Here is a 14,559-nt window from a genome sequence, read left to right on the forward strand (position 1 = left end):
ATTGTAAATTACAGCATATTTACCAATCATTACCTTGAACGCTAAAGTTAGCATTTAACACATTAATTCAAATTTTTCCTAAATATATACTTCAATCAAAAGCTTGAATAATTATAACTTACTGAGAAAGCAAAGCTTTCTTCTTCTGACTTAAGAATTTGAGAAGACAAGACCTAGAACCAAACTAAAATCCAGTAAGGTTCTAAAAGGGTACAAACCTCAAAAAGCCAATCCAGGTTTGCCAATAAGGCTCCGCCTCCGTGCAAACCCTGCCCACTTCCGGCTGCCCCACCCACCCCATCACTGGAACCCCGCCCTTCTCTGCGAGGTCCCGCCCCTCGTACCTGATCCTGGTTCCCATTGGGCGAATCTGGAAGTTGTACACACCCCCCCCGACACACGCACATTAGCCCCGTGCGCCTTTGCGCCTGCGCAGCAGCGCCGTCACGCTGCTGGAAACTGGAGGCGGGGGTGGGGGCGGAGTTCAGGCCGAATCTTCCTCCGTAATAAGAAGCGACGCGTCCAGCGGTCCTGGCTCTTTGGGTCGGGTCGAGTCGGCTCTGGGCGCTGGAGCTGCTGTGGCTCCCGCCGCGGGGGGTGCGATGGAGGCCGTGCCGGAGCCCAGCACTCACGCCGGCGGAGGCCGAGACAGCCGGCGGTGCTAGTAGATGAAGTGGCGGCGGCAGCCCAGGCTCTCCATGAGCAAGCGGCGGCGGCAGCGGGTGCGGCGGCACCGGCGATTTTTGGTCCCCGGGGAGGTACGAGGAGTCGGCTTCCTGGTGGACGGAGACTGGCCGGTGGGAGAACGCCTTCCGCGGCCCGACCCTCCCGCCCATTTGCTCGCAGTCCTAGGTTCTCAGCGGGGGCACTGACCGGACAGAGGCGGGGGCCCAGCCGTGTCACTGGCTCCTGACCCGGGGACCCGCCTGCTGTGCGGAGCCAACCCTTGGTGCCAGGCCGCCTTGGCGCGGCCGGCCTGGGTCAGGGTGGGCGTGGCCGGAGCGCAGGGGCTGGAGGAAGGTGCCCGTCGCGCGTCTCCCTGGTCCGTGCCCCGAAGCCCCGCGCTACTTCTACGGGTAGCGCGTGGCAGTTTTCTCAGAGGAGTATTTCGGGGTGTTGATTCGAAAGGGGACCCTTAGAATCTGATCCCTCAGGGAGTCCTGCATTCAGTGACTTGGGCAGGCGGTCTAGCCAGCTTGGGGTGCAGATTGCCAGCCTTGGAAATCTGTAAAAAAAAAGAAAGAAAGAAAGAAAGAAACGAAAGGTGTTTTGCCAAGGAAATAGACGTTAGGGGAGTTTTACAGGTTTATTCAAACTGGAGGGCCTGTTGAGGCAAGAAAATAAAGCCAGTGGAGTACATACTCCTGTGCTTCCAATGCAGTGCTAACGAAAGTCTTTTCGACAACGTGGTGAAAACTTAAGAAAATTTTTAGTAAAGCTCTTTGCAACTTTTTTTTTTTTTTTTTGGCCATTTTTATTGCAATTTGTTTTGAAACAAATCACCAAGTTAATGCTGAAACTAGATTGTGTCCTCTAGCTCTCTCAATCCTCTCCCTTCCACCCCGCCTTTTTTTCCCAGAAAAAGACTAACGAAGTTAGCTTCGTGCCATATATATGACTGTGGCTTAATTCTTTCCGAGTATAACCATTGCTTTACGGTGTTAAAGTTACTCTTGATTTGGTCATGACTAAAAGATAATTTAAAGAAATATACTAGATATTTTTGTTTGTTTTATTGCCCATATGGGATCCGAACCCTCTATCTTAGTAACCAACTGAGCTAACCCGCCAGCCCGAAATATACTAGGTAATTTATACGCTGCCTGTCCAATGCAATATTTAGGAATCTGAACTCAGGCTCTTAAGTGACCTTAAACATTGCTACAAAGTTCTGTAAAATTCAAAAGTAATAAATCATGTTATTTTCATTTTTAAAATATTTGAATGCTTTATGCTTTTTAAAAATATGTATATGAAACGTGTCAGTTTCTCTTAAGAAAGTGAGCTTGTGTTTTCCTAGGCTCCAGATTTGCCATGCCCTCTTATCCTAAGTGGTTAGCTAGAACCAGTATGTTAGCCTGTTAGCCGGCTATATATAAACATCTACACTTAAGACTAAATATAGTGTTGAATATTTAGGGCCCACAGTATCTTGTTTCAAGCTGAAAACACTGTTTAATATATTGTAGAACTGAACTTTTAGTCTGCTAGTATTGCAAAATAATTCCGAACTTAATTAAAACACATAGGACTGCAATATTATTGAGTGTTGGGCTTATGCTGTGCTTGGGAGGATATGGCACTTGAAAAAATGGTCAAAATGACACTGACCTCAGTCACTCATTTCTCAGATTCTTCCCTTTTTTCACAAAAACACATTTTTCCATAAAAGTAACATATCAGAAAACAATATGATGTTTTTGGTTTAGACATTTGTTTGTCCCAAGTAAAGTGAAAGGATTTTTTCAATACAATTTTAATAGGCATTCATTCCTTTTTTTGAAAAAAAAATTGCTTTATGTAACATAAATATGACACAAACACATTTATTAAAATACTGTCAGTACCTTTAAAAACAAAATGCTTAGCTGTCCTTAAGGTTGGGGGAAGGATAAGTGGCAGTTTAAAGAAGGAGGACACTTCTGTTCATTCCCCAAAACATGCAGAGGGGAGAATCAGAATATTTATCAAGTTCTAAATCAGATCTTCATAGCATGGCCTCTGTAGTTAAAATTATAGGATATCTAGCCCAATTCTAAATTGCAAATAAAAATCCCAAAGTGAATAGCAATGTTAATTATGCTAAAGTTCTCATGAGTATTCCTCATATGTTGTCATTCAGAGTTAAGTGCCAGATTAAGTCTATAGCAACAGGAGTTATTACATGATTTTTCTACACCATAGGTAAAATTTGTAGTAGGCCACCAAATGGCTATTATTCTGTACCTCAACTAAGAATCCCTTTATATCAGTTTCTTAAGTGGAACCACCCATATTAAGAAAATGAAGCACAGCTTGTAGTTTGGCGGAAGGAGGAGGTTTATATTAGGAATATATCTAACCAAATTTACTTTGTATCTTTAAACAGTTTTATTTTCATTTAGGATTTTTTATTACAGGGTTTTCCTATTGGTGATATAATTAATATAAAGCCCTATCAAGTGGCCATTCTGTACTTCCAAAAAAGGCTGCAGCTTCTTATATGGTCTTTCCAGAGACTATGCATATTGTCCCCAAAATTGCACATGTAAAATTTTTTTGTTACATTGGGAAGCCATCTAACCAAATTTGATTTGAATATTTAGGTAGATTTATTTTCATTTAAACATATGTCATACATTTAACATGAAGTCACAAGTTTTCATGTTCTATTTTAAACTTTTAAAATGCAGGATGAAGACACTGTTTGAAGAGATCAAAGCATCAATTAAAAATAACTATAATCAAGATCGGTCATTTTGGAGGCCTGTTCTTCCTTGGGGAGGTGTTTTTACTATCAAAGCTGGCCGCAAAGCCGTATCCTGTACACCACTCTATGTTGAAATAAGACTGAAAAATACCTGCACCATAGATGGGTTCTTGATGTTATTGTATGTCATTCTTAATGAAAATGAAAGTTTCCCCAGGGAACTGTCTCTTCATTTTGGTAGAGAGTTTGTAGACTGTTTTCTTTATTTAATGGACACCTATAGTTTTACAGCTGTGAAGCTACTTTGGATTTGGGACAAGATGGAAAAACAACAATACAAATCTGAAGTATATAAAGCTTCATTAATAATTGATTTGTTTGGGAATGAGCATGATAATTTTACAAAAAATCTTGAAAATCTTATGTCTACCATTCAAGAGAGTTACTGTTCCAACTGGCGATGCCCAACTCGAGTGCAGGAAGATCAGCAGCGCACAATTAATATAAAGTAAGTTGTCTGTAGTCTGTTTTGTCGCTTTTACTTTTTTTAATGAATGTGCTTTAAATATACGTACACATATACAGTTGGATCTCTGTACCCACGGGTTCTGCATCCACGGATTCAACCAACCTAAAATATTCTGGAAAAAAAAAATTCCGAGGGACAACTCTATTGCAAATGTACTTCTTAAAGTACGGAGCCTGTGTAATTACTTATGCATGAAGCAAGCACACAAATGCAATGCTCTTCTGCAGGTCCCATGAAAAAAATGTTGCAGTCTGTTACATCCAAACCTCGTAGAATTTACAAAAACAACTGGTAACTTTTCAGTAGCAAAGTAATGAATTATTCAAATACAAAATGTTTTACTCTTGCCTTGAGTTTACTAATATGACTAGGTAGATAATTCTTTGTGTCACAAATTTAACCTCTTGAAGAGCACTTAACACTGTTTTGGGATGTTTCACCCCTTGAAGGAAGGCTAGCTCCACTAGAACAAGAAGATTAAAAGTATTCTTTCATGTCATGGCCAGGGCATAATTAGAAACAGAAACCCTGAACTTGGCATCTCACACCAAGAGGGGATGTGGAAGTGAAAAGCTTTTATACTGACTAGGAAAGGTGCTGGAAGCCAGCTGAAGTGAAAAGCTTTTATACTGTTAGGAAAGATGCTGGAAGCCAGCTGAGTGTTTTTGGCTTTGAAAGAGAAGGCAGACCTCCAAGCTGGTAAATGACAGGGAGGCCAAACTGGCAAGCCCTGGTGGTGTGCTAGGAAACATTAAGCCCCCAGGGGACATGAGCTGGAAAAGGGATAATTGCCAGTGGAAGAAAAACTGACGCAAACACCTTATTGTCAGAAAGATATTTGGCCCTATGGTCTACAAAAACAACCTAATAGATTGTTCCCATTTGGGAATGTATGCCATATACCCTAATTTATTAAACTCACATTTTTCTGAAACATACCTTGTCTATTTTCCTGTATTGCTGATGTGACGATGTAGATTTTGAAATCTCTTTATCAGTGGAAGAAGTTTTCTTACTCTACATCATAAGAGATTAAAAAGCGTTTTGGAAGTGTATCTTGTTTTTTAAAAACTAATACCTTTTAATTTATAAATGTTTTGAAACTATAATGAAATATTTATAATTCTATATTAATATTAATATTTTATACTTCTCACACTTAATAAAATATCTTTCATCATATTCCATAACTTTTTTAAGCTTTTGCCTATTTTTTTTAATCCTGTATTTAAAACAACTTCTAAAGTATATGGGAAAAAAAGTTTTTTAACAGATCAGGTAACTGAGATCAGGAATAGTTGTGTCTTGCATTTAGTCAGGTAACTAATCAGCTGCTCTACTGATTCTTCCTGACAGACCAGATTGCCTCCATTGAATCCTCTCAAAAATGCTTTAAAATAGCGACAACAGTGTATTTCAGGATCAGTTTACAGAAAAAAATGTTTCTTGGAATGCTTATTAAGTTCAACTGGTTTCTATACCATCTGCAAGAAATACAAAGATGGATAACAAGTTGTACTTGGTATACTTGGTTTTGCAAATAACAGATTGACCTGTGAAATTTGTTACCCTGATAATGTATTAACCTGTAACATGTTGAAGCAGTTCTTACATGCATTTTCCAATTATTGTAGTCCTCCCCAAGAAATTCCACATGGAAACTTGATACGACTGGCTGTGGATGAGTTATTCTGTTCCAAGATCGAACTGTGTGAAGAGCATGGGTGAGTAATGGTATATATACTTATATAGATGAAAGTATTTCTGTGTTGTGTATAAGGAAACCTGAGCTGATGTGCTCTTTGAAGTTAATATTTTATAAAATAGCAACTCATAAGTATTTAGGAAGCCTAACCTTTTTTAAGTCTTAATAACAAACCTAGCTTACTATACCATCTTATGCTAAGTTTCATTATCAAATATCACTATATAGAATATAGTACTACTGCTAATTGATGAAAATAAAGCAAATGCCTTTTCTTTTTTTCCCAGTGCTGAGTAGGTACAATAAAACCTTGGTTAACCGGAACCCAGCTAATCGGGACCCTCAATTAACTGGATATTTTTCTGCACTCCTCATTTAGGAGAAAGAGGTAAATGACAACCCCAAAATGTAACTTAGTAAAAAAAAAAAAAAAGTCCAGAGGAACAGAACACTGTCATCCCAGTCCCTTAACAATTTGTGTCTATATTATTGTACAATGAGAATTAATATTTTAGAAGGATGATCTTACAGCTAATTAATAAAAGAGAGAAAGATAAAAATACACTCAGTTAATTGTACTTATGAAGTCCAGAAAGTAAACAAATATATTTTAGCAACAAATACTGAAAAAAAATGGTTTTCTGGTTAATTTAGTTTAGTCAATAATGTTAACCAGAATACTGTGCCCTGAGCATTCCGGTTAATCGAGATTTTACTGTATAATTGTATTTGTTGTATTCTGATCCATATGCCTAATACCTGATAATACTAAAAAGACAGATTTTACTTTCGGCTAATAGAAGATCATAATGGCAAAAGGAAGCAATTACAGTAATATTATTCCCCTCTCTGCCTTTATTTGAAACCAGCTTTGAGAGAAAAATGTATATATGTACAAATAAAAGGTTTTATATTAGTTCAGCAGACTCACACTTTTATAAGTGTAGATAGAGATAGCTAGTTTTTCCTGGAGTTTTAAAAGTATCATTTCTAGTATAGAGAACACAGCTTGTTAACTTCTGGGAATAGGTATATAAAGTAATAATATAGTCACACCATTACCCATACCTATAATAAGAAATTATGCTTTTTAGAAAATTGAAATCATAAAGACAAACCAGAAGTGTTGAAAGGCACCGTTGTCCCAAGGGTAATAATGGTCATGCTGATTTTTCATTTTAGATGTGGTGGCTTGAGAGAATTTTCCCAGCGAGTTTTCTGTCATGGAGCACCCCCTTTTGTTGTCTTAAATATGCAGCATTGGAAATCTGAAGATCTGGCATATGTACCTTATTACTTGGATTTATCTGAGCACAAGTAAGTGTCTTTTTGTTTGTTTACTTTATAAAACTAGTAAAAATAAATTTTAATTCTATCACGATTTTGACTAGCCCTTAAGAAGATATTGTTGAAAAGAATCATAGCTCTCTAAATTTATGTATTCTGAATAGTATCAGAATCTATTACAGGGAGTTAGGCACTAGCAGTATACACAGTAGTTAGGTACTCGGACTATGGCATAGACAGAATTGGGTTCAAATCCTAGCTCTATCTTTTACAAGCTCAACCAGTAACACAGTAACAATAACTCAACCAGTTTACGCATCCAGTTTTCCTACCTTTAAAACATAGATGATAGTATGTACCTGGTACCATTACTGTGAGGATTTAATAAGGTAACACGTGCTAAAGTATTTAAGATAGTGCCTGACACAGAGTAAGCAGTAAGTATATACTGGCTACTATTTGTATTTCAAGTCAAAGTACTGTACAGTAATATATAGGAGGTCATGATTTAAACATAAAATATTTCTTGTCATCATTACAAATAAAAATATCTGCATACAAATCAGGAAATACAGGGCTCTTTTAACCATTTGCTTTTTGTGTGTGTTTTCTCTTTTTTAATGGAATCATACAGGTTATGAGTTAATCTGTTAAAAATATGTTTTTTTTATTCTTAAATTACATCGATTTTTTAAAACATTTTAGCCCAAATTACCAGTTACAGTACATGATTTATACAGATAGATATCTTTTTCAGGGAATAGAATGCAAACAATCTCAAATTTTTTTATTCGTTAGTTAAGAATTCAAGGAATGTTTACCCCCAAAACAAAGTATTATAATTATCTGCTATACTTTCTCATTTAATTTGCAGGTATTTATTGGAAGGTGCCACATTATTTAACAAAGAGGAACATCATTATTCTGCAGCCTTCCAGATTGATGGACATTGGATGCATTATGATGGCCTCAGAAATGTGAATTTAATTTTGTTGAATAAACCCCCTGAGTTTCTCCTTTTGTCATCATTGGTTTATATTCGAGCAACAGAGAAATAAATATAGACTGATGCTAAATTAAATTGTTTTCCCTCCTGCCCATGCTCCCCCAGATGAAGAGCTTTATTTTGTGTATACTTGGTATCCAAGGAAATAGTTCAACTATGCTAGTTTCAGAGGTGTATTTTCCAGTGTTTAGTCCCAGGTAAATATTTTATATAGAGAGGATCTATGCAAAAATGTTTGTACTTCTTTTTTATATTTCCTGGGTTATTTTTATACAAGCATATTTTATGTCAAAATAAAATATATCTTGTGGCCTTTGTATTTTTTTTTATTTATATGTACCTCAGAGGTTTTTATAGTTCTGTCTTTGAATCCAAGAAAATATTTGTCATTTGAATTCTACATTTTTCTTTTTGGATATTAAAGTAAAACCTGGGTAAATTCAGTATTTCAGTTTATATAAATTTAACAGTTCAAAGTATATCTGACTATATTTCTTTGTCCTACCTCACTATAATCCAAAGTGCACTATGGATCTAGTATGGACTTGAATGTACAAATTATGTATGGCTTACTTTATTTTGCCCATTGATTTTCCTTATTTCCCTGCAGCAATTTTTAAAAATATTTATATGAAAATTTTTTCTGGACTTAAACTATTTCTTTTTAATGGGAAAATACTTTAATCACTTGCTAAAGTATTATAAACCTGCAAGGGGATTTAAGTGTTAACTAAGCTTCCAAGCTTAATTAAAGTTATTGTTACAGATAAATTATTTAACTATCTGAAATGTTTATCTCATAATTAAATATAATGGTAATAAATGCTCTAATAAAAGTTTAATTTGTAGATAAGACAACTATAAAAGATATTAGGCTGCTGAATATTTACAAGTGTCAGACTAACAATAGAAATGTACTTTACTGTATATGTTTAAGAGAAAAATGGGTGCCTGGGAAAGTTTCTTTTCCTAGTTAAGTTTTATATTGGCACAGAGAAAAAAATACTTAAATTTCTCTCCATCTGCTGGCTCCCTTGTAAGTAGTAATTGATGGCATGAAGCTTTGACTTGCAATATAAATCACTAGAATTTTATAATTATCAGAACATTATGCTTCTTTATAAAGACCCTAAGATCACTTTTTCTTTTGAAATTTAAGGGAAAAAAGAAGGATTCTCAAGGGAGAATACTTTTTGAAATTTATCACCATTTATTTTAGTGTTTACATTTTAAAAAGTAGTCTGCTATAGGTTTTGGGTTGAAATTAAGTGCTATGTGTTTGGGGACTTCTGCATGACAACACAGTGCACTGTCATATTCTGAATTGCTAAGGTTTCATTCAGTAAATTAAATCTTAGGTTGGTTTGACGCCATATTGAGATAACTTACTGAAAAATGGATAAAAATGTGGGTGAAACGTTGCTGAGAATGCCTCATTTTAAGTAAATACTATGATGATTCCTTTTTTACATGCAATAAAAAATAATTTCTTATTTTACAAAAAAATTCACCCCAGGGTTTATTTAAATAGTTCCCCAAATATTTTTAAATAGGATTTGATTTAAATATTAAACTTTTCAGGGGATACCTTATTGCATGAATCAAAGTATACAAAAACATAAATGTTAAGAGTATATGTAAATGATATCATTAACAAAATTCTGTCTAATACGGGTTTATTCTTTTAGGAATTGCACTTTATTTGGAATAATACTAGTTTATCAGGAAACAATGACTTACCTACCTCACAGGGTTGTTGTGAGGATTAAGATGTTTGTTAAAATCTTGACTACCTTGAATATGCTAATAAAAAACATATTTTTCTATCTCTTTCATGTACAGGCAAGGCTCCCAGATTCTCTCTTACTAATGAACTTTTCAGATCTTTTTGTAAAATTATTTATTTAGGCAGTAGCTCATATCACTAGTGTATTTAATGTGTAATGGAAATTAAGTATGCCTGCTTTACCCTAGATGGTTAGGGTTTAGGGAGAATAGATAGTATATTGTTACAGCGGTGGTTGGTTGGTAGAAAGAAGAAATTAACTCCTGCAGACCAAACAGTGAATAGAAAAAGGGTCAAAAAGAATGAACTATGGCTGGCCAGTTAGCTCACTTCCTTAGAGCATTCTGCCGATAATACTAAGCTCAAGGGTTCGGGTCCCAATACAGGCCAGCTGCCAAAAAAGAATGAACTAAACTAGATTATCTACAGAATGTGAAGGTGAGGGTATAGAAAATTATTTGAATTATAAACACTTAGAGAAATCAGAATAATCTACTCGGAAGTAGGGGGCAAAAGATATGAGGGAATAAGCAGAATATTATTTTTAGTCAAAATATCACAAGCCACTTCTATACTTATGGGGACAGCAGAAATTTTAAAACGATCACAATCAGAGGGGGATAAAAAACAAATAAAGGAAATTCAAGGAGGAACCTCCAACTTGCTTCTTTCAGCAAAGGAAATTTTCCTCCCCAACTTCTGCAAATAATCTCAGAATATTCCTTAAAAGTAGCTTTCCCTTTAATAAATTATTAGAGTTGGTTTAATATCTGAGGCACTTTTGCTACATCTGATCCAATGAAAGAGGAAGGGAAACTAAGTATAGCTATATCACAGGCATGCTTATTAGGGTGAATCCCATGTTTATGTCTTAGAATATGAGCAAACAATTAAACTATATAAACATGCAATAACACGTGAACAACTGTACATGTTGAGTATATGAACTGTTTATAGTTTTATAATTAAATGATTTAATGACCTTTATTTGAAAATAACTGTAATACACCATAAGTAGGTAGAAAGGGTAAGCAGTTCATGTAAAGTGACTGTCATTAGGACTACTAAACTACAGCCAAAGCAAACATTTATATTCTTCTCATCTTCCTTTGTGAATGCTCTAGCATTTAAAATCAGCATCACATTCTTCTGACCTAAAATTGTATAGCTTTTAAAGTTCATCTTATTAAGACATTTCTACAAAGGTCTTAAATCAGATGCCTTACTATCAGAAGTCCCAGGGTTCACGAGCCCAGGGCTCACTCTCTGGTCACCTGGACAGACTCCTTGCTTGGTTTGAATAATGTTTTTTTTTCCAAAATTTATGTTTATTGAGCTGGATGGTTAGCACAGTTAGTTAGAGCACAGTGTTGATAACACTGAGGTCAAGGATTCAGATCCCTATACTGGCTAGCTGCCAAAAAATAAAAAAGAAAAAATATTCATGTTGAGCTTAATCCCCATGGTGGTGATATTGAAAGGTGGGGTGTTTAGGGAGGTAATTAAGGCATGAGGGCTCTGCCCTCGTGAATAGGATTAGGTGCCCTTACAAAAGGGCTTAAGGAAGTGAGTTCAGCCTTTTGCCCTTCTGCCTTCCGCAATGGGAGGACACAGCAAGAAGGCCTTCACCAGATGCTGGCACCTTGATCTTGGACTTCTCAGCCTCCAGAACTGTAAGAAATAAATTCTTGTTCTTTAGAAATTACAGTCTCAGGTGTTTTATTATAGCACCACAAATGGACTAAGACATTCCTTTAACCTCAAATTTAATTTGATCCCAAAGAAAACATAAGCTTTTACTCTATATCCGGAAAGTTGAGGAGGAAGAAGTTAGTAGGGAAGAGCAGAGAACTTTGTAGCTAGATGATTTCTTTATATGCTGATATTTGCCTAAGGATGTATACTAGATTGTTTATACTAAAATGAGCAATCAGTTCCATAGTCCATCTATTGCTTTCTCAATAAGGTCTTCTGCAAGGTATCAAAAGGAATATCACTTAAAAAGGAAAAGGTGAATTGCTTTGGTAGAGCCCTCAAAAAGGATGTGGAATGGAACAGGAGCTTTGGGAGCAAGTTAGCTGTGTAGACAAGTTAGCCTGGTAGAATTAGAAACCTGCTGTTTGTATGCTTGGCTGTATTTTCATTACTTGTTTGTTTTCTCTTTGAATTTTTAGTCTCATTTTTTAATATGACTATAAAAATAATATGTAAATCAGTAAAAACAAAAAATATATAAAGAGTAAAATAAAGATCATCCATAATTTCTCCACCCAGTAGTAATTATTAGATCATGCTGGTAAAGCCTTTTTGAAAAGTTCAGCATGGCTCTGTAGTGCTGAAGAAAACCAAGAACCCAAGAGTTAGTACTTAGAAGGAAGAAGTATACGCTCCTGGAGGCCGGCATAGTGGTGATAGAGGTAATCCACATGAGAAAACTCCAAGAGGAAAGTGAGACTAAGGAAAACAGCTGTGGTTACTTGTCCAGACATTTCCTTCCACCTGGACACTTACCTTCAGAGACATTCATCTTCATCCTTCAAGCACTCATACTTTTATTTTTTGAAGGATGTCATTCTTTTACACTTTTCTATCTACATCTCAATCATAGTATCCCATGTGCCAGAATTGAGAAGCAAGACACTGATGGTGTAAATCGTCCCAAAATAGATATGACCAAATAGGTTTTCTGTTTCCCTGTGACAAGTTAAGGCCCAGAAGAAATGGCTGGCTGACTAGGGAAATCTTTACCCAAGCAGGCCAAGCTTGATTTGGGAACTACAAGCTAAAAGAAGGTAATATCAGATATTTTTTCTCTGAAGCATTCGCTTAATGAATACTTATTGAGTATCCACTGTTTGCTCTTTGAATAAGATACGATTTCTGCCCTGGAGGTGTGTATGTATCTGGAGAGGGGGATAAAGAAGTGAATCAATGATGACTGTACATAGTGCAGTACTATGGCAGGGTAGGCACCTGAGGCTTTGAGAGTACACAGGTGGGCTAGCTATGCAGACAGCTGCTGTGATGTCTTTGAAACAGACCTTTAACAGTTGCTGCCTAGTACCCCTGGAGGAGATTTGTGGAGGAAAGAGATTACAGGCTGTTCAGTTTGTGATTTCAAGGGCAATTGTAAGGTCCTATTGCCTCTACTTCTACCCTCAAAGCCTAATTACCTTTAATTTCCATTAGAACAATATAAATCTTACAATTAAAGATCAAAGATTTTCAAACACCTTCAAATTTAAAAATAAATTTATTGTAGCTAAAGTAATCTACAAGCATTAATAATCTCAAAAATGTTCAATTTCTGACAGGAGGGAAGAGATGAGAGGAAAGTAAGAGGGTCACTTGGGATGGGCCCTCTAAATATTTGATGAATGAGTTAGCAGGACTTCTGGAAGGACAGGACTGTTGATTCAAAACTCTTGCAGTATTCTTCGTGAACACTAGGTGGCAGTAGCTCCTCGACATGGAATGTAAAGGACCAGGAGAGGAAAACCAATCCTGAATTTTCTGGCTGTAAGCATTAATCTGCTTCATAATTTGGGTGAGGCAAGTCCAATTTTCCTTCTGTTCCATGACGCTACATGCAATCTCAGCTTGGGGAAGACATACAGTTGTGACACCTTCAATAAGGTTGTCTGTGCTCTCTCTTTGCCAACACCACCCCAGCTAAAAAAATTGTAAACTGACTCCTGGGGTTTCTTCACCTACTTCCTCCCAAACCTCATGGTTTCTGGCGTCCTCTCTTCATTCACCTCTTCTTTTGAGAAGCGTTAGGAATTGCTATCCTTAGCGAGCTTACGGAAATGCCAGAAGACCTGAGCAGGACTGCCCTTTTTCACCCAGGAAAAAGACTGTAATTGCAGACTTCCTAAGTGAATCATGATAGGCAATCACCTTAACACTGGATTATCTCTGTTATCATCAGTTATTGATTACTGGTTTTCATGCTGACAAAGTACAGCCAGAGAATGGTGGTTAAAAGCCTGGACTCTGAAGACAGATTGCCAGGCTCAGTCACTGGCTGTGTGGCTTTGGGCCCATTACTTAACCTCTTTGTTCCTCAGTTTTCTCACTTTAAAATGAATAAATAATAGAATACATCTCATAAGATTGTGGTGAGGATTAAATTATTATGTATAGCACTTAGTGCCTGCCACATAGTAAGCACTATGAAAGTGTTAGCTACCATTAATTATTCCTTCCTCTATACTTTATCAAGTACTTATATTAGTAGGTAAGTAGTGCTGCTGCAGAAAATGAACTAAATTCAGCGCAAATATTTTAAGTTTGTTGGCTAAAAACTATTTCTGGTATTTCTGTGGCAATTAAGCTCATGGAACAAATTACAATATTAAAGCAGTAAACAATGTGGTTCTGATGGCTTTATTAGACAATGAGTAAGAAATCTAGCTCACTCTTGCTCAGCCCATTCTTGCCATATGACATCCTGCGTCACTGTAGAGAGTCACCACCAAAAAGAAAGACCTCACCAGACGTGTTCCCTGGACCTTGGACTTCCCAGCCTCCAAACTGTAACAAATAAATTTTATTTTTTTATAAACTACCCAGTTTCAGGTATTCTGTAATAAGCAACAGAACAAACTAATACAATAAGCTACCCAGTTTATGGTATTTTGTCATAGCAGCCCAAACAGACCACATATAGATGTAGATCAATAGATATAGATAGATCAACAGACAAAGATATTGATCGACATAGGTATATATTATTTCAAAGTTTTTAAAAATCTGGCTCTGAAACTTTCTGAGACATATTTTTCTGTTCAGTGGGTAGCACCTACTCTGTTAAATTCTAGGATCCCTTCCTATT

At 36.5% G+C, this 14,559-nt stretch overlaps 1 protein-coding gene across 1 annotated transcript; it reads left to right on the top strand.

Annotated features, from left to right (window-relative positions):
* Nucleotides 1-669: 669 nt before the first annotated feature.
* C3H14orf28 (chromosome 3 C14orf28 homolog) lies at nucleotides 670-8,233 on the top strand. The gene is made up of 5 exons (XM_063091677.1): nucleotides 670-758; nucleotides 3,393-3,917; nucleotides 5,573-5,662; nucleotides 6,826-6,960; nucleotides 7,805-8,233. The coding sequence occupies exons 2-5, from the start codon at nucleotides 3,394-3,396 to the stop codon at nucleotides 7,986-7,988; spliced, it is 933 nt and encodes a 310-aa protein (XP_062947747.1). The 5' UTR covers nucleotides 670-758; nucleotide 3,393; the 3' UTR covers nucleotides 7,989-8,233.
* Nucleotides 8,234-14,559: the final 6,326 nt, after the last annotated feature.

This window comes from Cynocephalus volans, chromosome 3 (genome assembly GCF_027409185.1).
Source record: "Cynocephalus volans isolate mCynVol1 chromosome 3, mCynVol1.pri, whole genome shotgun sequence".
NCBI classification, from domain to species: Eukaryota; Metazoa; Chordata; class Mammalia; order Dermoptera; family Cynocephalidae; genus Cynocephalus; species Cynocephalus volans.

Bases quoted from the DNA above. Each gene is read 5' to 3' on its own strand.
- C3H14orf28 (XM_063091677.1), top strand. From the start codon at position 3,394: ATGAAGACACTGTTTGAAGAGATCAAAGCATCAATTAAAAATAACTAT. The intron at 3,918-5,572 runs GTAAGTTGTCTG...CAATTATTGTAG, and splicing joins CAGCGCACAATTAATATAAA to TCCTCCCCAAGAAATTCCAC. The intron at 5,663-6,825 runs GTGAGTAATGGT...TTTTCATTTTAG, and splicing joins GAACTGTGTGAAGAGCATGG to ATGTGGTGGCTTGAGAGAAT.